Source organism: Xiphias gladius, chromosome 23, assembly GCF_016859285.1.
Source record: "Xiphias gladius isolate SHS-SW01 ecotype Sanya breed wild chromosome 23, ASM1685928v1, whole genome shotgun sequence".
Taxonomy (NCBI): domain Eukaryota; kingdom Metazoa; phylum Chordata; class Actinopteri; order Istiophoriformes; family Xiphiidae; genus Xiphias; species Xiphias gladius.
Window position 1 is genome coordinate 11,897,114 of NC_053422.1, and position 26,180 is coordinate 11,923,293.

Sequence of the window (26,180 nt, forward strand, 5' to 3'; positions counted from 1 at the left end):
TTTAAAAGTGTATAGAGGCATCAAACTGCAGTTTCAGTGTCAACATCTGATTATTTTAAGGACGCCAGTGTTTTTACAAGTCTGACTTCCCTAATTACAAATCACAAACATGGTATTTTACTGCTGACAATTTTTCAAAACAAGCTGCAGACACCCCACTTTTGTAATATATTTTTCATTCTTTCCAGGCAGCCATTAGTCTCTATTCATTTCCATATGGTGTATGAATCATTATTTTTTAATCAAACTTTTGAAACTTGTTTGAGTTTTGTAATCCATCACAATGGACTGAAAGTTTTCAACTCTGTTCTTTATTGTCATGTGCTAGAACAGTTTGATTTGAAATATAGGCAGTACGTCAAAATGATAATATAACTTTGACACAGATGATTACAGACTTAAGATTCAGTGTGATATATTACACAACTCAAGCAAGAATTGAGAGTCTGCCATTTGATTTTTATACTGTATAAAATTGAATTTAGACCAATGGCTGCCTAAAAGGCAGGAAAAATTAATCAAAAACCTGACGCACAACAGCATGGTTCGAAATATTGTTCCCAGTAATGCCATGTATTCCAGATTCATAGTAAATGAAAAACCACCTGTTAAAATGCACATGTACAGTACACTTTATCCCACAGGTGCGAGTTAGAAGAAAGATCAATCTGCTTGGTGACCGATACAAGGTTTTAAAAATCCTGGGTGAGTAATGTTAAAAAACCTCAATCCCCTTCCCAACCCATCAAAAGTAAAATGCAGTGCAGTGCAAGATTAAAGTTAGAAACTCAGACACTACAAAACCTAACAGTGTTTCACATGAGTAGAAGAGCATGGAAAATGTGACTATCTATGGAGGTGTGTAAAGATGCAGGGGCGATGCACTCTCACAGGATGTCATCTATCATAGTCACTCATTCCACCCTGCAAAGGGTTTCTTGCTACTGATTCTGAAAAACCTACAAATTCCTGAACCGCACTTGTGCTGAATGCTGCATGGAAAAGCCTAAAGTGGTGGATTTTCCAGTATGAATGCGGGAACACACCGTTTATGCTCTGTGTCGAAAACACGTTCGAAATCTTTGGAGTTTTCCATTTTGTCCCTTTGTGAAATGGATGTCAAAAGCTAAACTCTACTTTTTATATTAAATTTTTAATAAAAGAATGACCATACCAAACATAAAGTACAGAGTGTCTAGAAAAAAAGCAATACAATACTTGCAAACAACAATAATTGCATAGAACAACCTTTCAAAAACAATACACACAGTGGTCTGGAGACACAATTTCAAATAAACAAGATGAAACCGGAGTTCAGCCCCCTCCCACCAGTAAGTGCTCACTGAGGCTCTTGGGAATTGAAATCTACAGTATGTTGTAATTAATGAAAACAATTTAAAATACAGAAACGGCAACAACGTTAATCTCAACAGCAAAGATATGGTGAGACAGTCGCACATCTGCACAGGCAGCAGAGTCTCTGTAACGCTGCTCGCTAACTGTACTTCCCAATGTGAAAAACGGCTGAAGATCATTCCCAGAACTGTTGCAAGAATTCCCCTTGCTTTAGCGACCTTATGCAAGACAGTGACCTTGCTGCAGATGTACCATTGCTGCCTTGTACCCTAGACAGTGCTCTGACCTTGCTGTAAAGAGGTGCACGAAAAAAAAACAGCACTTCCCAACAGGGATTGTACAGTATTACAACATTATTACAATATGTATCATTTGTAATGAAAAATTGGGACCTGGTTAGCATCTTTAAACAATCATCAATACCTTACAGACTTGACTAAATAAAGGCAAACGGAACATAATGAACAGCTTAACTGCGTGGCCTTTAAACCGCATGGCCTGGCCCTTTCTGGTTGATAAACTGGGTTCATTCATTTGTTATTGCAATTTCTACAAATGTGGACGACTATGCTGGGACTTATTGCATATCGATAGCGTCCACTGGTGCTCTGCAACACAGCAAAAGTAGATAACAGTGTTGACAGTGCACACACTCAACCTCTTGAGGAAATGCACCGCTGTGGGTCCTTGCAAAGAGGCTGCATCTTAAATAGCACACAGAGCCCCGTTTTTTTTTTTTTTTTTTTTTTTCCCTTCCCCCCAGACCCGATATACATCCATTAAGCTTGAGCCATTCTCATAAGAATATTACAACAATCCATCTCTGACACTTTCAATATAAATCCCAGTCTGTCTTTAGTCCCAGTCTGGTCTTAAACTCTCTTAAGTTTGTTGACTCTTTGGGAGGCACTTAAACAATCAAGCTCTATTCTACACCACCAAATAAATCTCTCTCCGTTTATTTCCTCAGTCTGACTCTATCAGCTCTGCAGGAGCCTGCTAGGAGGCTGCAAACAAAAACCTCTGAATTGTCAAGTCGGCCTCACTATTAAAGTCATTTTCCCCTCTTATGTGGTGAAAAATGTCTATTTTCCCTATACGAGGATATTTTTTCTGCCTTTACACATCGGTGTAGTTTAATAAAATTCCAGACCAATGTAAAGGCAGCAAAACTATATCTATAAGGCTAACTCCACAATTAAATGCTTGGGTGAACAATAAATAAGGAATACTTTTTAAAAATCCAAAATAAAGCTGGGCTAAGTAATTAATATGGTAAAATGATAACTGAATATATTTTAGTAAGAAGAGTAGGGTTGACATCACGGTCATTATTTGCATACTCTTGTTTAATAAATGATACATAGATAAGCTTTTTATATTTTATTATGCAGCTGTATCCCTGATAGCTTTGGACTATATATCTGGATATCTTGATTATCAAATTTCTGATGCAGAATTCGTCCTGTAGAAACACTGTACATTCATGCAGTTTTAAATAAACAGTCGTGGGCTGCATTTGGAAACAACTGCATGTAAGACAATGAAGCTAACCTGCTTTGACTTGCTTAAACGCCTACAAAAAAAAACAGCCTTGAAACTTGCGAAGTGAATGTTCAGAATGTTACAAAAATGCCAATCACACATTCTCAGGAAAGCTCAATAAATCTATTTCCCCACCGGCGGTCCTCGGGACAAATAAAATATGAATGACAAAAAACGTCATGATGCGAAGAGAAGAAAATCCGTCCCCTTTGTAACAGAAGTGCATGCGAGAGAACACCTATTGGACTTGATTGCTTCGTACTCCTTTTCTACCGCCAACTGACGCAAAAGGAGCAGCGAAGAACTTGTTGTGTCCTTGTCCAAAATTGTTCTGTTTGCTGGGGAGTGTTCACAGTGCTAGCAGCCGAGAGGAAGTATGTTTGAAGCATCCCATTTGTAATCAGTCTCGATTTAGCTGAGCTGCTTCAGGACGAAGCATATTTGTAGTCTCACCTAATGAGGCTGGATCCGGAAGACAGATAAGATTTCATCATAATTTCAAATCAAGCTCCAACACTTGAAGCGAGGAAACTCCTAGTATCATCGTCAGTGAGGGAGTCCAACGGTGCTGTGTGTGTCTGAAATATAGGGACGCAACGTACTGTAGACAGATACACAAATACACGTGCACACCCGACCCTTCCTGTCCATCTGTAAGCATGCTTACATAAATGCACCCATACACGCACAGCCACACTAGGACGCAGATGATTGCAGGGATGTGCTCAGTGGCCGCCGTCATCCCAAGCGCAATCATTCTTCTGCTTGGCCAGTTTTCGGACCACTCTCTCCAGCTCTTTGCGAGACTTCTGCTCCTCCTCCAGAAACTGCTTCATCCACTTATTCTCCTGTAAAAACATTCGGACAGTGATAGTATTTACCAGACTGCGTGACTGCTCCTTCTTGCAAAAATCTCAAATGTCCAGGCCCTATTTAGCATTTATAAGCAGCAGATAAACATTTTCCACATCTAAAAATAGATAGAGTAACAATATAGTAAAACAACGTTGTAATAATGTAAAATCTGTCTTCATAGGAGAAGTTAAAATTGTTGACCAATACTGTACATAAATAAACACTTAAAATGTCCTTATACTGGGTTACAACTACATTATGGCGTGTTATAGAGTACTGATTAAATGTCAACACAGTGCTTATAAATGCTTAACAGGCGAAAAGAAATTGCAGACCAAGAAATAATGCAGTAATAAATATTTTATTGGTGGCAGTTTAATGTATGTTTGACTTAAAGTTTCCTCAATTTTAGTTAATATAGTTTTGAGGTCTTTTATATTATAGTTTTCAAATAATATACATTTCAATTTTTAGTTTTCCCTTGAAAATCTACCATTGTCGTGGATTTACTGTTATTGTTATTTTTGATGGAGTTTATTGTAAATTATCTTTACTAAGACAAAGCTTGATCAAAAAAGGTTTTTTGTAGTATATGTTTAAAAAAAAAAAAAAAAAGAATATCATGAGATATATTGTTATCAGATTTTATTCCACTTTCATGTATTGATATCTGCCCCCCCCCAAAAAATCCACTATCAGCTGGGCTGTGGTACATTCAACCACGTCCTTAACCCACCAAAACTGTAAACAAGCCCAGTGGGACCCTTAAGAAGTAGGACACAGAACTGTGTTGCTGCCACGACGAAACCTTGTCCACACACTGTGTTATTGAAACGTCTGAGCCCATTTGGTACATCGGTCAAACAAACTCACACCTTTTTCAGTTCATGAACCTCATCCTTTAAAGCATACACCGCATCAACCAGGCTCCTGAAAGAAAAGAACAGAAAATGCAGGTTTGCAACACAACATCAATATTTATTTTTTACTGGCTCATTAAATAAGCTGGTAAAAACATCATTTGGTAACACATTTGTATACGAAGGTTATACTGGCTTCCAAGCCGAGGTCATTATGTGTGAAGATTCATGCTTCAATGGCCTAAATAGGATCAATATCATATTTCTGAATCTAATTGCAGAGAAAAGCAGGATCCAGATACAAATAATGACAAATCCTTTTTTGTCACTATCAGTACAACATGAAAATGAAAGCCGATTTTTCAAAAATAATAATATGCTTACTTTTCCTCAATAACTGTCTGCCCGTTGCTCTTCATCTCCTCCACAATGATCTTCTCTTCCTCTGGCAGGAGCACCTGAGGGATGCACTCTTTCCGCACCGCTGCATATACACGCACAAATGAATGGGAAAGCTTGATTCATGGCTGCATCAGTTGTTGAAGATACGCAATCGGAGAAGGCATTAAGGCAACAATTTGTCCGAAAAACACACACCTGCGGTGGTCTGGTGCAGGCTGGCTCCTGTGCAGTACGCCTCAATCACCCTCAGTATCTGAGCGTCCTCCTCCAGAGCGGCCGTGCCTGACAGAGCCAGAGCTTATCAATGTCACAAGTACACACTTGGGAGGTTCATTCAGCAACAACAGTTGAATAGGTTTTTGTTACAGCGATCAAGCTAATTCCACAGTAGCTGTATACCTGACTTTTACTTCTGCTCAAAGTCCATATTTCAATTTTACTTTCAATATCAAAAACAACAGCAATCTGCCAATGCCATATATTCCCTTACACCTTCATATAACAGTAAGATAAAACTCCTACTTTTCCTCATTTGAACCTCATCATCAGAGGGCTTGCGCTCTTTCTTCCTGTTGCCCGGCAGGAACTTCTTCATGGGCCGCGGGCTCTTGCTGGAGTCCTGGAGGAGTGCGACATTAAATTTAGTCCATCTCTCTTCGGACACTGTCACACACACACACGTGTGAAGCCAAGACTCCAAACCAAACAGAATGCAAGCTCACAGGGACACGCGTCCCTTATAAAACGAACAACATCAAAGAACAAAATACCATCAACAAACAAGGCAGCAAGCACGTGGTGATGACTGTGACCAAACCCCCCCCCCCATGTAAATCCATCTGTGCTAATATGAATCCTGCCAAACAGGGTTATACGAAAAGGCATAAAGAAAAACCAAAGATTTGATGAACATTATTACCAGATTTCTTCAAAGTACTTATCAAAAACCACCACCACTGACTTCAGTGAGGGCTGAAATATTCAAGCTTTACCTGTGGGATCGGTGTTAACAAAGCTAGGAAAGGAAGTCAAGATGTTATACATTATTTTTACACTATCAAACCGCAACAATGTGGTTTTATGAATGAGAGATTTTCTTTTTCTCTGCTGGGTTGATTAAAGGGTCTGAAAACAGGCTCAATGACTGTTTCCTCTCGTTAAAAGCTAAGGTGTGATGAATAATTAACGTACCAAAAATAAATGCTGATGTGCTTATACCAGTGTCAGTGGGTGGTGCTAACTTGTGACGTATTCTCACAATACTTTACATGATGTCATTTGTACCATGCCCTTGGCTGGAACGGAGAAGCTTAGGCAAACACGCAATGGGAAAGCGGGTAGTAAACCCATTCACGGGGCATCCTGAAACTCTGCCGCAGACTCACTCATAAGAATCAGGAGGAATAACTGACTGAATCGTGTCTCTTTAGAACCTGAGGAGGCTCAGGGTTTCATGGTAATGCAGCCGCACAGCGCAGGACGTTCTTTCCTCATTGGGTTGGTGTTCTGGGGACTCACGTTTGTGCCACAGTGGGGGGTGGTGTGGCAACTCAGTGGCACGCTGCAATTTTGGTGCCGAGACTGGCCACGTTTCACACCATCCACCTGCTTGGAATACACCGCTAGTGGATTATGTACAGAGCACACATGTTCTGTGATATTTACAGAACACTTTAAAGCTAAATTCTTGATTTTTATGGCCCCCGGGCAGAAGAAGAAATTCACAAGGTTCTGACAGACGCAAGGAGTTTGGAGTTTTGTTTAAATCCACCCGGCGAACGATGGATGTATGTCATTATGATGTCTGATAAACCAGTACACAATTATGCACGGAAAACATACTGAAGTTCCCGCCAGATTTCCCAGACACATGAAACCAACTGAAAAAAGTGACACTGTCTAACCTATGACAGCATATTTTGGCTGCTGATTATTCAAATGTGACAGATTGTGCAAATACATTCAGGGCTGGATGACAGTAGACTGGAGGGCACTTTGCACTCTGTGCCTCGATTTCCAAAAATAGCACACGTAGTAGAAAATGCTACTTTTTAGCATCAGAAAGGTTTTTTGGTCGAGTGCCACTTTGACTTGCTTCAGGGAATGAGAGACCAAAAAAAAAAAAAAAAAGCAGACACGCAGAGCCACAGGAAACAGGAAACCAACCGATGACAATGAGGGAGGAGAGAAGCAAACAGAGCAATGGCATGCCAGCTCAAAACTCAGGCAAACACACACACACACACACACACACACACACAACCCCCCCCCCCCACCCACATCCTTACCCACACACACACAGATAGAAACAGAGTGTGATCTAACCTTACCTTCATGATATAAGACATCCTCTACAGAAGGCAAGATGGAAAAAGAGAGAAAAACGGGAAATGTGCATGAAAAATACGATGAGAGAAGGATGTGATAGAGAGTTAATGGTGAACATTTTTACACCCCTTACGCCATTCACCTATTTTTTTTTTTTTGCTATGCAGCATAGGGCCATTATTTAATGTTGAAAATAAACATAAAAAATAAATACAGATATGTGGAAAAATGGGGAAATTGGCAGCAAGAAGGTTTTGCATTCAGAGGACTATGCATGCAATCTCTGCAGGGCAGAGAAAAAGATCCAATTGGCTGCAAGCCAGTTTTATTCTCATAGTGGACAAGAGGGAGTTTATGTAGAAGTATATATGTGTATTTGGTGTTAAAGCTAAACTGGATATTCAACACATCACTGTGGGAGTCCATGACAACCGAAAGTTTTAAAGCGCTGACTGAAAACTATGTGAAAGTGTCCCCCTCCCACGTGGACACCACAGTAAGCAGGTCACGCTCGTCGAGCACAAGTGGCTCATAACCAGTGGTTCTCTCGTCGTTCTCCATCGTGCGTCGGACTTGGTGCTCGTGCTGCTGTTTACTACAATAAACGTCCTCGGTCTAGCATGCCATGTCAAGGATCAACCCGCAGCCGTTTCTAATCTATTCTATCAATAATTATATAATAATATTCGCTGCTTCCTTTCACAGTCGCCGTGTACTTTATGTAGCTGGCCCACGCACTATTGAAAGTACTAATACGTGGAAAGGGTTTTCCTGTTGTCATCAAATCAAAATACAAGTTTTTGAGAGCCTTTGTGACCACATTAGAGTTTAAGTTATTGTAAACAAGTCATACGTCGCTAAGGAGTTGTTAATTAAGGTTTGGTTGCCTTGATGAAAAGTAGTCAATATTACTTGAGTTACTTGGGTGTTCGTGTCCAACAGAACAATGGCGGTCTGAATAAAGTAGAGATAGAAAAAGGGACTTCTTCTGGTTTCTGAGTAACAATTTACTGCATGACTGCTTACCGGAGATGCACATCAAGCTTGTGTAGGTTTGTTTGTGCAGTTCTAAATCCTCCTACCTCTTTGTAGCCCAGTGCAGCGGAGGGTTTGAGGGGAGGTGCGGGGCGAAGGCAGCTGAGAGACCAGGGCTTGCTGATCTTTGGTGGTTCCAGGGGGCCACGACTGATGGCGCTGAGGCTGCCCAGGTGGGACAGGTGAGTAGGGGTCCCGACCATGCTCAGTGGCTTTCCTTCTACAGTCTACATGGGACAGTCAAAGGAGAGAAGACCAGCAAGCATGTCACAATTATATTGTATGTCTAGTGAAAGATAAGCGCAATGTTTGTCACCACAGGGTGAGAATTTGCTCAAAAGGTTTTTGATATTTCAGCATGGTGCAACTTTCACTTTTGAAAAAGTTTTGACTTTGCACCATATGTGTGTGTGTGTGTGTGTGTGTGTTTGCCGCGGGGGCAGAGTGTGTGTGTATGTGTCCTAACCTTTGAGATGGTGCCTGCAGGACTGCCTCCTTTGGTATATGGCTGAAGGTGCTCCAGCCACTCCTGCAACTCCTGCGAACTACTGCAGAAGACTGTAATACGATCAATCATGCTTCCTGCAACACACACACACACACACACACACACACACACACACACACACACACTTCCCTCAGTGAAAGATACATACCGCTGATACGGGTCAAAACATACCAAAACCACAAGTAGAACAACCAATGTAGGGACTGCAGGTGTCATTTAGAGTTCTAATGATCATGTCAAGTTCCAGTTTACAAAATCTGCCCAAATTGGTATTTCCTGCTGTGTGACAGTAATACTGACATACCTGAATAAAAACAAACTTTACACTTTTTGGAGATATGTTGTGGTGCAGACTTCAACTTCTTCTAATTTAAAGCTTCGCATTCACTGGATTATCTGAATTAAATGCTTGTGTGTGTAGCAGACTGTTTCTTTGAAAAAAAAAAAAAAAAATAGGGCAATTTTATTGACTGTGTACAGACACTGGCAGGACTATTTTACAGGGAGAAGGGCTAACTTGTCAGCAAGTTGAAATTAAAAATGTTCAGAGCACTGTCATACGAATTAGTCAGCTGAGAGCCACAAATCTAGGAATTTACGAGTTCTCAAGACACAGTCCCACAGCTGTTCACAGCCGATGCGTGATCCAAGATTCAATTCATTATGCCGTGTAACTGCTGTACCCTCAACTAAACTAAGGAAGACCAGTCATATGTTTTCTCCAGAGCTTCAGATGCAAACCTGTGATGTCAAAGGCATAGTGGGCACTGTCTGCATCCTCCGCATGTCTTGTTACTGTGGTGCCTGTCAGCGGGAGTCTTCCCTGAGTGGGACAAACAAAGGGAGAAGAAATCACCCGTACTTAATCAAATGATTTGGAATTACAGTCTGTGGATGGATATAGGGGACATACGTTTGAGCTCACCTGATAAATAAAGCCACTCATCCGGGGACTGGCGGAAAGCATTACCAACACATTAGGGAAAAGCATTAAATAGCGCTCCTCTTTTTCCTGCAAGAGAGGAACAAAAAGAATTAGGTTACAATGTGACCTAGTAGTTTATGCAGACGTGTACTATAACAGTTTAGCTGGTTAAAAAAAAAATGTTTTCTTTGACAGCCATTATTTTCTTTTTGCCAATTGTGGAAAAAAACCCACTGTGCCAGTTTATTTTGCACCCAGTGATGTGAAACCATCATTATAGTTGACACTAGTATATTTTAGCTCAAATTTGCAACTACTGTAGATACCAGTTTGGCAAAACTGTTGCTCTTTATATAGCGCAAATATAAGATCAACTGACAAGAGGTACGAGTTTTGAAACAAATGACTGGTATGGTGGTTGGAAAGTGGTTGAACAGTGATTAAATGATTGCAAATCCAAACGAACATGCTCGGTTTTCTTCCAACCACCAGCTCAAAGTCGTCCCCTACACAGAAACCACACGAAAAAGAGTTGGCTTTTCAGTCTGTGCATGGCCCACGTAGACCTCTGTTTGGATATGTGAGGGGGATATTAAATAAGCAACAAAGGAGGATGGATTTTAGCACACATGGTTCATAGACACAGGGAAGCCTATAGCACATTAATAAGATGATACACACTCCACATTTGCTTTAAATAACGATACACACACTCCTGGGTTAACTCATCGTAGGGAGACTTTGCATTAGTCAAACAAATCTAGAGCACTTCAGCTCAAGGTGCTGTTCATACTTCCTCCGTCTGCTTACCTGCGTCGAACACCACCTGCATTCTCAATGCAGCACAAAATGCAAAATATAATGACCAAATATGAAACACTGCTGGATGTGCAGAGATTAGCTGATGGATGACGAAATTACTTATCTCAATTTTGACTCACGAAAGGGAAAAACGTTAAATTTATTGCATTTTTCTTGAACTAATGAAGATCATTGCAGCGGTCTAAAGCGTGGGCTAAATTTGAAGACAAAATTTCAAAACTTTTTTGACTGTGCAGTTATGACACTTGCATGTCTGTTAGGCTTCACTGAGAAATGCATCTGATCATTTTAATGTTACAAGGAATGACTCCGGTGAAACTATACCAAAGAATTTGGAAAATGAGAAAAAGGAGCACACAGAAATCCCTCTTACAGTCCTCTCTGTGCATACCTAGGCACATTTTGTGCTTAGTAAAGCAGTAAATCCTGTGTCAGGTTTCCTTCAAAGATGACTATCTCTCCTCTTTAAATGAATGGAACCCATGGGACTCTAATCGACACCTTTCATTAAGACAGTCAAATCCTTATAGATAGACGGAAAAAATGATAACTGATGTTAGCTCTGGTCATCCTGGACTGCGTCAAACCTGACACGTCTCTCACCTCACTGGACCCATTTTTCAGGTGGACCTGGGACATGTAGGCTACGTGACCCAGGCTCTTCATGCTGTCTCCCTCCCAGGCCCGCACTGGTTCTGACAAGATCTGGAGCTCCAGGTTCTTGCGCTTCCGCAGTTCCTGGCACTGCGTCTAAAGACGGACACACACACACACACACACACACACACACACACACACACACACACACACACACCAGTCTATTAAGATGACAAAATATTTCATAATTCACCAAAACAGTTAGACACACAGGGCTGCTCAATAGCAAATATATAAATATCTCAATGTCATATCCAATATATGAAGAGTTTCAGTCCAAAGCCCATATTGTAAAAAATGTGACACCTACTCTCACAAAATTGGTGCTTGCTTACTTACAGAAGTAAGTACAATACTTTACTGAAAAATTGTGTTGAAGGACGTGGTTTCTTGCCTTTTAGGAATACTGAGTAATGATTTCTTTCCACTACATGGCTTTGGGAAACTGTACCGTTTACTTCCGCTCTCGACTGTCTACGTCATTTTTTTTTACTTCTTTGTCAGCGGTATAAGGAGTAACCTGCATTATAAAGTAGTATATTCCCAGGTGCTAGGTAGGGGTTCTCCCTCTTCAAGCAGGAAAAATGACAATGCAACATCTGCCACGTTCCATTGCGCATAACGCAGAAAAGGGGCTCTATAGACAGAAAACTGAGGAGAGGTAATCAGGATTGCTTAGCGCCTGCCCACCTGACGACACATTCAAAACACACACACACACACTCAAAATGAGACTGGCAAATTACAATAGTCAGTGTTGTGCTATTTTTTTTTCCCCACTTTCCTGTGCAGCCCTGTAGAAGAAACATGTGAGTCACCTCACTTATTCTTACACAGAACTCTGATCTATACTGGGGAAACTGTGTCTCAGAGTAATGTTCACTCAAGTATAATGCGGTTGCTTGTTTCTAAGCCAACTCTTCTAAAATGGCATTTCAGTTCACGCCTACTGTAGGAACAACTTTATCACCCAACAAGTAGCAGAGAAAAAAAAATCTCAGGCTATCTTGTTAACCTCTCGCCAGAGCTGGGCTTGACTGTGAAGTGCTAATGTTGTGTTACACGGCCACTTGTGATTTGTGAAGGCTCTAATTATCAGTAGAGCTAAAGATAAGACAAAACATCCAGGAGAATATCTTAGAAAAGAAAAGCAGATTTATTTTAGCAACATATCAACCTTTGACACAAAAAAAGGTGTCTGGAATTTTGCGGGGGAAATAAATAAATTAATTAACAAAAACAAGAAATCGAGCTGATACACAATCCAGTAATTAGGAATTGCCATGAGAGGCTTACAGGTGCTTTAACTGAGGCTTGTTCTGCACTGATAGAAAAGAGCAAGCCTAATCCCTGGTAGAGATGAGCAAAGATTAAATACACCGTAGTTTAAGGCTAGGTTGAGCTTGAAGAACCCCCTGGATTCCCAGACTTACCACTAGGCTCCTAAATGCTGCTGTTGCTTTTACAATGTCAGGGTAGTCCGGGTGGGCTTCCTGTGGTGGAAATAAACAACAACTCAAATCAAACACAGCAGTTTAAATCAAGCTGTTGTGCTCTCACTCTTAAAGCAGGAAAAGTGTGCATACTAAATATACTGTGATATAGAGATGAAGGGTTTTTAGCTTTCCATTTATATGCTTTTTAAGATTTTAGTGGTTATTTGGTTATTGGAGGTAAATCAAGTGAACAAAATTTGAATTTGAATTGTTAAAACTTTGTGTACTGCAGTGACAGTATATAGTGTAGTGTGCAGATCGGAATACATTTTCAATTTTATATTTATCCAAGAAAAATATTTTATTATACATGAATTCAGCATATATTTAGACACTTCCTCCTCTACCTCCACATGTCTCTCCAGCTCCTGCAGCAGGGTCGGGTACTTGTCAAGCCTCATGAAGGGCTTACTGAGACTGGAGGTCAGGGTCAGGATCCCTGGAGCACTTGCTCCCTGGCTCTCCATGAACTTGTCTAGTTCATCACTGTTAAATACACACAAACCCACACTTCTTACGCGCAGTTAAGGGTAATGACAGAGTACAAAGCACCCTCACTGTATAGGTCAAGGATCAAGGACACTTTAAAAATGCAGATTTCTGATGACACGACAACTGGATGGTGCCATAAAACCACTGATGCTACCACAAAAAACAATCTGATCATTTCATTGCATTGCCGCTTGGGGTAAATTGAAGATTTATTTCAATATAAAGTTTATCATTTTCAATGCATATGTATTACACATACAGTATGGCTGGGATGTAGTCAATTTTTGGATATGCTATATCCTGCAAGAGAACCATTTATTAAACGTTATCTGAGCAGGTTAAATGGAAAGTGTACCCTAAAACTGAAAAATAATCATTTAAAAAAGGCACACTACAATCATATACTATTATATTCACCATTTATAACACATAGCAGGAAACCTTAACTTGACATGCTGTTTATTCATATATGACCCACCAATGATACACAGAGTTGAGAATAGTAAAAGGATGTAAATGAAAGAAGTTGACTGGACAGAGTATGGACAGAGTTGCAGTTTGGCTTTTACAGCAGATAGGAGGAGTCAAAAAAATTCAATCAGAACCAGTAAAAGCTAAAATACATAACTGCTTCCTGGTATGGCAACATTTTTGCTATATATTGAATTCATTTCCGTGGTACAATATTAACATCATACTTTAGTTGATAGATTTCAGAAAAAAAAAAAAAAAACACTTTCTGAGAAGGTTTGGAAAGTGGGCCTCATATGTAATCAGGGTTTCTATTTATTTGTTGCTGCGGCAAGAAAAACTAATACTGTGACAGCATATGATTCATGTAGTGCATGTGAGCAAAGACCACTGGCAACTGTAATGGTGTTAACAAAGTGTGAAATGCAGCACAAATTAGATCATCAATTTGGTTTCTGCAATTTTGCCCGACAACTGCAACCTGTTCACCTCACTGCATACTTGCCAAAGGGGGTTTGAAAGATCCAGAACTTCAATCATACAGTATCCTGTAGCAGCACTAACTGGTGTCACTGGGTAAATATAAACGTGTCAAAGAAAGGCTCTTTCAACTGAAACGCAAATGTGCTTACTGTGAAAAAGCGCCTTGTTTGCTTCTCAGCGTAACCACAACTCTAAGCATCCTGTCAACAGTCGGCCTCTTCCTGTGTGTAATTCAACTTGATCTGCATCTCCCAATGCATGACCTGACAAGCCACTTCTACATTACTCAAGACTGTATCGTTTAAACTTCACCATGGCCATCTTGCTTATTTCGCAGTGACTGTGATCTATGCAATAAAGATTCACAAGAGCAGGTCCCACTCGATGAGAATGATGGATTTCAATAGTAAGTGGACTGAAGGGAACTTTCTACAAACCGGGACTTGCTGTAGCTACTGCAGACTCAGTTTTGCCTCCTGGTAATTTGCAGATGGAAAGCCTGACATCTAGTGGCTAAAAGCTATACTACAGCTCATCGGCAGAAAACAACATGCAGTAGTCCCAGTAACCACACAGCAATGATCCATGTCAACTTTTCTCAGATATATAAATCCAATTACTGTGAAACGACGGGTAAGTAAGAAAAGTTTGAGGGCATCTGGGTTGTTATACTAATGGTTCGAAACCTTTTTTGCTTTTGACCCCTTAAAGCATTACAGAGTGCATGCCTGAGTTACGAGAAGTTCAGTCAAATAGTGATTTGCTCTTCTCAGACTGTTAATTTGAATAATTTTTAGGTGTCTGAAGAGGTCAAATTAGACAGTATCTCAAAAAAAAAAAGCAAAGATAGGACAAAAGTTGGAGAAATAAAGATAATTTTGCATAGCAGAATGTCTATTCTCATTTCCTACCCAGGAAATCATATCATGACCCATTCAGTTCACCTTGTGACCCCTTGTGGGGATCCCAATCCCCCAGTTGGGAACCACTGGGTCATATTATAGCTTGAAGGACGTTGTTTTCTGCTCTGGAAAAACCTCTTAACTACTACAAAGCTGTAACCTTCGTCAGAGAGTGAGTCTAACACCATGAGGGACATTCAAGTCACTCAAAGCCCATTTTAAAAATGCAGGACTGTGAACTCTGAGAGTTAGGCTAAATTAATCAAAAACTAAAATCTGGCTTAACGCGGTTGTCACGTGACAGAAGGGCTACAGATCTGCAGTGTTCATCCAAGTTTTCCCTTGTGACCTCTGTGATTCAGAAGCAAGACTTCTCTCTCTGCTATGGTATCCTATGGCTGTTTTGTGTGCAGGGGCCTACCTGTGGTCAGTGAGGATGCAGACGGCTGAAGGGTGGCTTGAACAGTAAGCCAGGTACAGAGTCTTGATCTGACACATCAGGTTTAAATAGCAGCCCGCCACTCGCTGCTGGCCCTCCGGGACTCTGCAAAGTCGGAGATACAGAGACAAGGTCAGAGAGGTGGAAGGAGTGTAGAAAGTAAAAAAAACAAAAAGTGATGGAAAAAGAAGGGCGATATGGAAATGACCAATAACTCCAATGACTGAAAAGCTGCCAATATGGAGGATCTCTGTGAGATTTATCCTGCCAAAGACATTTTTACTGACAAGTGGAATACAAGACGTTCTTGCATTTTTGAAACTTTGAAGAATACAGGTCCTTGACACTCGACCGATTTCTCATCAGATCAACAGAACGCCATGAATACAATAATACCATAAGTTTTCTTAAACTGAATTTGAGACAAATTTAAGACATTTCCAGGTCTCAAGCTCAAAGTTATATAGTTTAAGTACTTATTTTAAGGGTTATATTTAGACGGTATAAACTTCATATTCCTACAGGCCATTTTCCAAAGCATACCACACCTTCTTAGATGTACGAACATATTTTCCTTCCCCCAAGACAGACATTTGTTTCCAGTAGTTCTGAATGTCAGAGTTTCCCCATCAGTGAAAGCACCACAAGACATGCAAATTTTTCAAAATCGATGTGAGCACAAATAGTAACTGTGATAAAAATATACTGGTTCGTGCTCCCTGCATAAGACTGCCTATTTGAAACAATGTGTCAATTTTTGCAAGTTGATATTCGTAGCATAAAGAAATGAACAGGAAGAGACGACTAGGAGGAAGGAAGTGATTGCAAAAGTATATTCCAGTATGGTATGCTTTGCACAACACTTGGCAGTAATGTATAGTATGTTTGCAGTGTCGTAAATGAGCTTAAAACATAAATGAAATCTAAAATGGTCTTCTGAAGTCATTCGATTATGTCTTACAGAACAAGCACAGGAGGCTGTACACTGTGGTAAAAAACATGGCTCTTCACTGAGACGGTTGAAACAGAAGATAAACATATGCACAGCGGCTGATCAAACTACATAAAGGTTTGCATGGAGGTCCGTGTCAAGCACCACTTACTTGGTACAGTCCTCCAAAGCCAAACATAGTCCCTGCTGGAAGGTGAGGATCTCCTCCAGGTTTCCACACAAGGTGGCACTGTCACCACTGCTCAGCCTGATATACACATATTAAGCACAATTGGAGACACCAAAGATTCTGCTGCAACACGCACGATGGAAGAAAGTTAAACATGAAAATACAGTGGAAATAGTCAGTGATTACAGTTTCAGTAAATTATTATTGAGAATACTAACGTATTTCTGATCACCTCAATTTCATATATAGTGTAGTAGTAATTAAGAAACTGAAATTCAAGAATTAAGATCGTCCAATTAACCAGCAGTATTTTCCTGGTAATCCACAATGTCCTTTGCCTTAAGTGATGTCTTTTGCCCATTAATGGCTCTGTCACATTTCCGTGTCATTTGCTCTTACTTGTCGCTGGCTTGCAAGGGTCGTAGGTAACAACTCAGCACGGTTTGTAATTCTTTGACAAACTCCCGCTCATGTTCCACAATGTCCTGTACCACCTGCAAAAGCAGCGTAACATTTTCAGGCAAGCCTGGTTAATAATAAGGAAAATCTGGATGATTTTGATCTTTATTAGTCCACAGTACTTCATCGGAGCTTTGGTTATTTTTAGTTCCCTTAAACAACGACAAAACAAAGAGGTAAGGGAATGTGATTCGAAATGGAGCAGTTACTTATTCGTTGAGTTAAAAATGAGAAAGCTGAAGAAAACGTTATTATAGGAAACAGAGACACACTGATCAGAGGGTCATAATGCATTTTTGGTATGCAAAAGTAATAGAAATATAAACTAAAATCCATCACTATCAAGATCTCAGCTCATTTTGCTCTGCTATTTTACAGAGTGACCAAATTACATGATGTCAAATGTACGATTTCCTTGCTACGTTCAACCAAGATAAAAACCACTCATTATTTTTCAATAGCAAGCCAACCTGCATTTAGACCACCGTAGATACTACAACAAATAAAGTTGGAAAGCCTTGTGAATGTCAGCTCTATTTAGATCTGTATGAAAAAACATGTCTCGTTTATTTAAGATAACTGACATGGAGAACAGCACACATTAGAGAAAATCTCAAGAGAATTTTCACTCACCACACTGTAGTAGTTCTTGGTCAGCTGAGTTCCTTTTGGAGACACTGGCTTCTCTGTACAGGATATTAGTAATGATAAGGAAGGATTGGCAAGTTCCTCAGAACTGTTTCATAATAATCAGCAAAATGATAGAAAAACACTTATATTGAATATCCAGGCAATAACAACCATCTTATAGATCAGATCGACATTTTAAATATCCAACTGAATTAAAATATATAATTTTTTCTTATAGGGATCAGAGTTTCAGAAGACTTCTTTGATGACCTACTCAAGTTACACTGCACAGGAGATAAAAATCGTTTTTCAGACTAACAAGACCTCAGCATTTCTCATAATGTCTCATATTCTCTCCTGCACGGGATTTTATTCACAGTTAATTAGAGTTTATAAGAATTGCTGGAACAAGATTAATGTCAAAGATATCATGTAGTCATATAAGTATTTTGCAACAAGACCATTTTTCATCACAGATTTTATGAAAAAAGGGAACAATGTGTCTGCACCATAATACGCTACTACAGCACCACCATTACACTTCTGAAATAAGGTATTAAACGGAAATTACCATGCAAGTTTAGCCAAAGTCATATTTTGTATATTTATTCAAAATGTTTGTTATAAAATCGTTCTGAAACTAATAGCCCCCCCCCCAAAACTCAGGAATTCATGATCCTGACTGAGTGGCCCAACTCACCGCAGGGTTTGACTTCTCGCACGTAGTTACTGGGGAACCAGCCTGTCTTGCCATTGAGCGTGCCCTCCCACCATCCTCCCTCCTCCTGCCGCGTCACGAGAATCACTTCGCCTTTACTGAATGACAGCTCATCCTCGTTGTTCTGTTTGAAGTTGAAGCGGGCCTTCACCATCAGCTGCCCACCTCCACCGTTCTCAGACATCTCCTGTTGGAGCGGTTGTCAGAGACGGTCAGCAACACAAAACACAAGTGTCACAGGGTGTAGTCTCAAAAACATCTGCATTTATGTACATATATAAAGTGCGATGAAAAATATTCCCGAAATCTTGGACTTGCCCATCTGTCTTTTAAATTTGGCTGGGGCTTTGTGTGAAAGGTTTAGTGCCTCTCGATATAATTATATCTTCATTGCATAAGGGAATGAAAAGTGTAGTCATGGGGGGTAAAACATACTAAATGATCTGAGAAATCCAATTTTAAAAAATGTGTAAATTGGGGGGGGGGTCAAATTTGGACGAGCCAATTTCAGGCATGTGAAGTGAGCGTACAACATGTGGATATACATAGAAGAGACCATACCACTGATTTGGATTGTCTGCGCAGAGAGCCTTTGGATTTGGCAGAGGAGAGCGTGTGTGAAGATGTCGACTGACTAGGAGAGGGGGCACCGGACTGCGGACATGACCTCTCAGCAGCACAGTCTATGGACACAAACACAGAGGAAATAGGGACCCTCTGTTATTCCGGTTGCATCGGCGTTTGAACTTCTCCATGAAAACACGCGCGCAAACACACACATCATCAACATCCTCATCACAGTTGACGCAGGTGCACACACTTTGGGGGATGACAGCTTGATGATAATTCATGTGAGTATGGTCTGTTGCTCTGCACAGCCGCAGGACTGTGAGCGTGCACACACACGAGCTACACATTTGCAATGCCAGAGAGAATCATCCAAGTTGACCAAAACTGGCACAGTGCTCCGAAAAAAGATCAAGCGGCTATAAAAAGGAAGGTAACATGCAGTCTATAGGTTATAATTTAAATATATCTCAGTGATCACTCACACAGTCTGTGTTGGTCCAGCAAATACATTCATTCTGACTAATTGACACATATTTAGAAATAATTTCCTCTAACCCTGTTTCTTATCTGAAGTGCTTTCTAGGGGGTGGGTTGTAGAAAAAACAAACAACAAAAATAAACCAAAACAAAATCAAATTTATGTTACAGACACCCAAACCGACTACAGCGTCATCCCTGAACCACTGCAGCAGAGGAGCAGTGATTTATGGACAGTAGCAGCCAGCTGTCCTGCAGTGTGAGTGCAATGCTTGAGATCCACTGATGGAGGTAGCAATTTTGTTGCCAGCACTCACTCGAAGAGTGACACATGGCAGCCGTGCAACCTCTTACAGGCTAACATGCAGAAACACCCTCGCTGAAGACTCCCTCTCAAATGCCGACTGGATGCTAGCCAGGTCTACTGTCGAATCCCAACGCAAATTACAGAATAATACAAAAAATAATGAATGTGCACCATTAGCCTTAGTAACCTCTAATTCAGATTCAATGAGGAGTTCAACTCAGAGGCTACAAAACTGACAAATACTTACAGGGAGTAAAATATGATATGGTAACAGTTCTTATGTGATCTCTTTTTATCGGGACATCATTTGGAATCTATGTAATGTATGTCTAGATGGAAAAATGCTGGAGATTCCATACTGTTTTCCATATGCTAGGAGACATCGGGGTGTATCACACTGAGGCGTAACTGATATGATGAAAATGGCACTGAAGGCAGTGGGATAGTCCACATGCACTGCTGGTGGGACTCATGGATCTCACACACACACACACACACACACACACACACACACACACACACACACACACACACACACACACACACACACACACACACACACACACACACACACACACACACACACACACACACACACACACAATCCTAACAAGCCCTTCTGTCAGCTATGCTCTGGGGTTACCACTGTTATTTCTGTATGCGAGCAGTGTTCAAAGCATTTACCCTAAACAAACATAAAGGCTGAAAACAGACACTCATGGGGCAGAGGGGAAAGCAAGGCATGTAAGACAATCATGAGTAGAAACACAGAGGCCTCTTGTTTGATCTTATCAACTAACTTGTGACTAATCCACTTCAAGTTCACTTCTTAAGATGGCGGAACAGCTGCTAGGCATAGCCAGGCTATAAAAGATTTGCATATCAAGCAGAGCCCGGCATCAGCAGAGTAGTATGGAAACAATTAGTTGAATAAAGGAAAATTAATTTACAACAATTATGATAATTTAATCACTGAAGTAATTTATCAAGCCAAAATGCCAAACGTTTGCTGCTGACAGCTTCTAAATTGAGAGGATTTTGTGCCTTTGTTTGTTTTCCATAATTGTAAATTGAATATCTGGGTTTGTACTGTTAGTCAGACAAAATAAACTATTGTAGGATGTCATCTCTGGTTCTGGCACACTGCAGTGGTCTTTTTTCACAATGCTCTGACAATTACAGATAAATCAATTAATCAGAAACATAATCAGCCGAATAATCAACCATGAAAATAATCATTAGCTGTAGCCCTAATGCTATGCTCCATCTTCACTGTCATTCAGGCACCAGCTAAGACACATATCCCGTTAATCGGTTTACATACAGGAATATCACAAACACATGTTCTCAAACAGCCCAGAACATTATGGATCTATCATAAAGCATGCAGAGTTGGCAGACTGGTCTAAAAACGCTAACCAATAACTGGAGGGAGGGTGGTATCACCTCTTGAGTGTCCCCAAACAAGGACTCTCGAGCAAAGTAATTAGCCCTAAACTGCTGTAGGGATGCTGCACTGCGAAACATTTTATGCAGCATCCTTATTGACAAAATGCACTTGAGAAGGGGGTGTGTGTGTGTGTGTGTGTGTGTGTGTCCGACTTGCATGCACTCACACATATATTCAGTTACATTAGGTATTTTGCATCATACCGGAGCTTAATTTGAATGTACAAAAAGGATATTATTCAGGGTGTATCAGGCTATGGATGCACATGGGTAAATATGGCACCCAGCGTGACACAAACACACACACTGCCATGCCAGCTGCCCTTGGGTAACACACCCAGTCATGAGTTAGAATGGCTGCATGGACAGAGTGAAAAATAAAAACAGGGCACCATCATAGCACATTCATGAGGCAAAACACATCAAGTGGCACTTGAACTGCTAAGACGTAGTTTACATCAAGTGATGGGGGAGTGAAGAACACTTAGGAAGCAATTATTTTTAAATCTACAGACTTTCACTGAATTCAGGTTTTTCTTTTTGAAATTCGATGCATCATTTTCTTTAACGCATCAGGATGCTTTACTGTAAAAACTAATACTACTTCTCTCCACTATTTGAATCTGTACTTTCAGAGAGGACAAAATATTATCAAGCAGTGTCCAGTATAGGGGATTGGACGTACAGAGAAAGACTGCAAAACTCTTACCTTGTGTGGCAAAGTTGACTGCAAGCAAGGTGGTCAGTACTTTGCCAAAATTCTCACCAGTGTACAGCCACTCTGGTTCAAACCCCTGGATGAAAAATGGGACAGAGAAAGTGCTTTAAGATCCACAAAATTAAATACATAAATAAATAAGAAGTACATGTTTAAAAATCACCACCATCTGTTCATACAACCTGGAATCCATCATATGCGGAAGAAGATTAAGTCAAAATTCTAATTTTTTTTCTACTGATTGCACTGATTTGAGCCGTAAAGCTTGCTAAGTGCACACAGACAGACAGACAGACAGAAATACAGACGGCCGGCAGACAGACAATAGAAAACAATAGAAAGTGTCTTTCTATTCTACACACAATGAAACGCACTCATGGATTTGAACTAGCCTATAAGAGGACTGAGATAAAAAAGGGACATGTTGAGCGTGACCCATATTTTGTGACTTAGTGGTCTGTAATAAAACCGACAGTGCCAGACTCATTTGCGATTATGCTCACACACTCACGCTCAGACCGCTTACTTGCTCTGTCTCCGACAGCTATCTTCTTTCCTCCAGAGGATAGGGTTTCACATTTTAAATAAAACATCTTAAATATAGAGTTTGAGTAGAACAGCCTTGGTCATGAGTTGTGTATGACCTCATTAAGAGTTAGAGCAAGTGTGACCATTACATCTTATACGTACGGGTTCAGCTCTGAGGTCTACTTGATAGGGAGAATAGCGAGAATACAATATTAGCTTTATGCATATTGATTTTGCAGCGCTGGTATCAAAAGCAGACAAAATCCATTTGCACTGATAAAACAAAATGGAGGTGTAAATGGGTCTTACATCACGATACTCGATCAGAAATAACTGTTGTCAATACTGAGACCTTGACCGTGGTTAGGGTCAGTAGTTTCAATGAGTCACGTGACGAATATGTGTTCCTCTGAATGACTGCAGTAGCGTATAAAATCAGAGCAAATAGATCATCCCATGCACTTCATAACACAGCAAAAAAAAAAAAAAATCAGAGGCTTGAGCAGTAATTGGCGCTTCCTCTTTCTGCCTCTCAGGGCAGAAGTGAAAGCAGTATGACAGCTCTCTTTGTGCAGTCACAGGACAGGCAGGCACTATTCGCTTTGCCAAAAAAAGAAAGAAAAAGTTCTCTAACCTTGATCACATCACTGACTAAAGGATGGGCAGGGCTCGCCGTGGTGCCACAGACATCCCCCCCTGGCTGATACATTTGACAGTGGCTCGCCAAAAAAACTTCTGCCCAAGAGCTACTGGCTGGCCGCAAAAGGGCTAATTATGGGCCGAGGCAGGGTTCGAGGGATGAAAGCAAAGGGGACCTCCCAGACATAACAAGCCAGCTGGGCAGACCCACAGAACCACTTGACTTTGCAGCCGGCCAGGCTTGCTGACTCAATTAGTTGTTTAAAAAAAACCAAGTGATGTGATGCAAGACCAGAAAAGATTATTTATAAAGCGGGAGGAGAAATTACTGTCCAGTGTGGCAGTCACCAACAGGCGGGTACAGAGACAGAGGAAACTCCCAACATCTGCAAATGATTTGACCCTTTCCGATATTAGGCCATCTTTTTAGCAAGGCAGGCCAGCAGTGTATGGCTAGGGGATTTTTTTTATTTTAATGTGCAGCAAATAACAAACAAACAAAAACAAAACAAAAAATGTCACTGCTTCATGATACAGAAAGCGAATTAGGAAAGGAAGTCAACACTGCTGAAACCCAAGTTGTGCCCATTTGAAAACAGACACACTTGTCATATAGGCCAACAGATCCTCTCCGACCTGGTCAGTGGGAGTGACTGACAGCATGACTGTTAATGTGGCTCCTTCCACATGGACGTGTGAGGAAAACATATGCCAGTCGGGTAAGCAGATCACAACACAAGCAAAGAGTCTGTTTAAGTCTCCTCCGTGCACTGCAGTGGGCTAAGAGGGCTAAGCGAGGAGATAATGATAGGGGGAAAGATCAGCCCACGTCAAAACATCGCAGGTTTGGACATGAAACTTGACAGACACATTGAGGCAACTTACCTCCACTTTCAAGGACGTGCATCCTCGTAAAAACTCCCTGACGTTGGCGATGCAGTCGGCTTCGGTTCTCGGATCCTGGCAATACTGAGCACACACAGGCACGAAATAAATATATGAGCGAAAACCTCGGTTCAGCAGCCGAGATAGACATCTGACACGAGCACGTATCTCACGCTCGGGGCCGACGCCGCCGTCGTTTTCAGGTACACAATAAAAGCGCATGGAGTAGCGCCGCTGCGGCGATCCGACTGTGGTAGCCTACAGTTAACAAAACAACTGTGGATTCTCCCCTTCGTGCACGCATAACCATTAACGCCACAGAAATGTCAAAGCAACCGGATTTAAACAAAACATCCGCTCCGTTTTTCAACTTTCAAAATAAAACCCTGCCGCGCTCCAACGCCCGAAAACGAGCGTGAAGGAGGCGTTTGGCTTTTTTGCGCTGCTTGTAATTAAACCCAAGACTGTTCTTTCAAGAGCAACGAATGACGTTCAAAAGAGACAGAACAAACTAGGAAGAAAAGTAAACCGTACAAGACAGAAGTTCCCACTTCCGGTTTTATTCTAGCTGATCCCAATTACATTGACGCCGCATTTTGAAAGAGGACGTCGCACCGAGAAGAGCCGAGCCTTTCGGAGGGGGAAGTGACGAACTGCCTTTGCAACTGTTATTTATCATTATCAACTTTTGTCACCTGAATAACGAAACATGTGAGATTAAAGTTGGTTACGTTTATCACGTCGAAAGACAAAACAAAACACAAAGTTGCTTAAAAACAGGGACTGCGGTGAAATCCCCGGCTCCAGGCTCCGCAGCACGGCCTGTGATCACTGTCTCGTGCACTCCTGCTGCCGAAATTGTCCTGTTTTGGTGGGTGCTCGCACCGACTCGCTCGTGTCAAGAATGCGGAACATCCCCCCCCCCCCCTCCTCTCGCTTCACGGGAAACCGCGTCCGCGAATCTCTCGCCTGAAAACTCCGCCGAATGCAGCTGCGCTTTTCCGAACGAGGCGAAGACACGAGAACCGAACGGCTCGACTATACTGTGAGCCACGAAGAAAAAAAAAAAAAAAAAATGAAAGGCCCGCTGCAGGGAGAAGTTCCCGTCCGTATCACTTTCGGCAGGCAGACCCCGCTTCCTTCCAACGAGAGCCCGCGATCGTTCGGCGCTTGTTGACTTAACTTAAATCGACAACTCACCTTGGGCGTGAAGCCAGGTACGAGCCGCTCGGCGAGCTTGCACAGGACGACCCCATCCTTCAGCGAGGTTTTCAGAAACTCCTCCGGGTCCGCTATATTCTTCTTAGGCGAGCTGAGCACTCCTAGCGATATTAACCACGTTACAGTCTGCTCCTCTGGATTCATAGCTCCACAAAAATGATCATTGCCTAAGCACACATTGCTAAAGTGGCGGCCTGTTCCGTATCAATATGCAACTCACATCCGCACTTTTGCTACAAGTTTAAAAAAAAAAAAAGAGGCGGTGGGGGAAGGACGACGCCGTTTGCACAGGCAAAAATGTTGATCACCCCTACTGGCAAATAGGGACCTCAACAATAGGCAGGAGTCTTTTTTTCCCCCCCTCTGCGTAGTAGCACATGCTGGCAGAGGGAATTTTCTCTCCTGTTATATTACAAGCTAAAATGCAGCGAGGGTCAGGAAACACCACCAGGGTCAGGATTTCTGATGTGCCTCACCATATCTCTCAAGAGAAAAATACACCACCTACTCTAGGAGTATCTCAGGATGTGTGATCAGTGGGGCTGACACACAGTCTGCAGACATCCGATACAACATTAGTATTGAAATCCATAGAATCTACAGTATGGTTTAAAAATTCTCGTGCAAAATGGGTCATGCTCAAGTTTTCTGAAACAGCTATACAAGCTATATGACTATTGCAATGTCCACTCTTAAGTGATGTATGTTGACCGAATATTTGCAGGAAGAAATCATACCATTGCCTCAACAGATCTAAGAATTCACTAAGCTAAAAGCTGATCGTGGTAAATGCTTATCACCATTAAAAAATTCTCAATAATCACAATGGAGGTTACAAACAAACTCTTACAAAACATCAACCAGGTACCACAGACACCTGAG

At 41.2% G+C, this 26,180-nt stretch overlaps 1 protein-coding gene across 2 annotated transcripts; it reads right to left on the reverse strand.

The window, feature by feature from the left end:
- Window positions 1-1,134: 1,134 nt before the first annotated feature.
- On the reverse strand, window positions 1,135-25,525 carry arhgef6 (Rac/Cdc42 guanine nucleotide exchange factor (GEF) 6). 2 transcript variants are annotated; one of them, XM_040119426.1, is made up of 22 exons: window positions 25,278-25,525; window positions 24,078-24,161; window positions 22,017-22,101; window positions 19,066-19,187; window positions 18,487-18,691; window positions 17,790-17,842; window positions 17,097-17,191; window positions 16,680-16,775; window positions 15,559-15,681; window positions 13,137-13,275; window positions 12,727-12,786; window positions 11,240-11,386; window positions 9,815-9,901; window positions 9,631-9,712; window positions 8,848-8,963; window positions 8,429-8,608; window positions 7,349-7,369; window positions 5,541-5,637; window positions 5,214-5,300; window positions 5,001-5,100; window positions 4,632-4,686; window positions 1,135-3,749 (listed from the first exon to the last, which is right to left on the reverse strand). In XM_040119426.1, exons 1-22 carry the CDS (start codon window positions 25,440-25,442, stop codon window positions 3,627-3,629), a joined length of 2,322 nt encoding a protein of 773 aa, XP_039975360.1. In that variant the 5' UTR covers window positions 25,443-25,525; the 3' UTR covers window positions 1,135-3,626. The 2 variants fall into 2 exon arrangements, with proteins under 2 accessions (XP_039975360.1, XP_039975361.1); XM_040119427.1 differs by lacking the exon at window positions 7,349-7,369.
- Between the last annotated feature and the right edge of the window lie 655 nt (window positions 25,526-26,180).

Coding starts and splice junctions, on each gene's coding strand:
- arhgef6 (XM_040119426.1), bottom strand. CDS start 25,442: ATGAATCCAGAGGAGCAGACTGTAACGTGGTTAATATCGCTAGGAGTG. Junction 16,776..17,096: donor CCCTTGCAAGCCAGCGACAA/GTAAGAGCAAAT, acceptor TGTGTATATCAG/GCTGAGCAGTGGTGACAGTG. Junction 12,787..13,136: donor AGCTGGAGAGACATGTGGAG/GTAGAGGAGGAA, acceptor TTTCCACCACAG/GAAGCCCACCCGGACTACCC.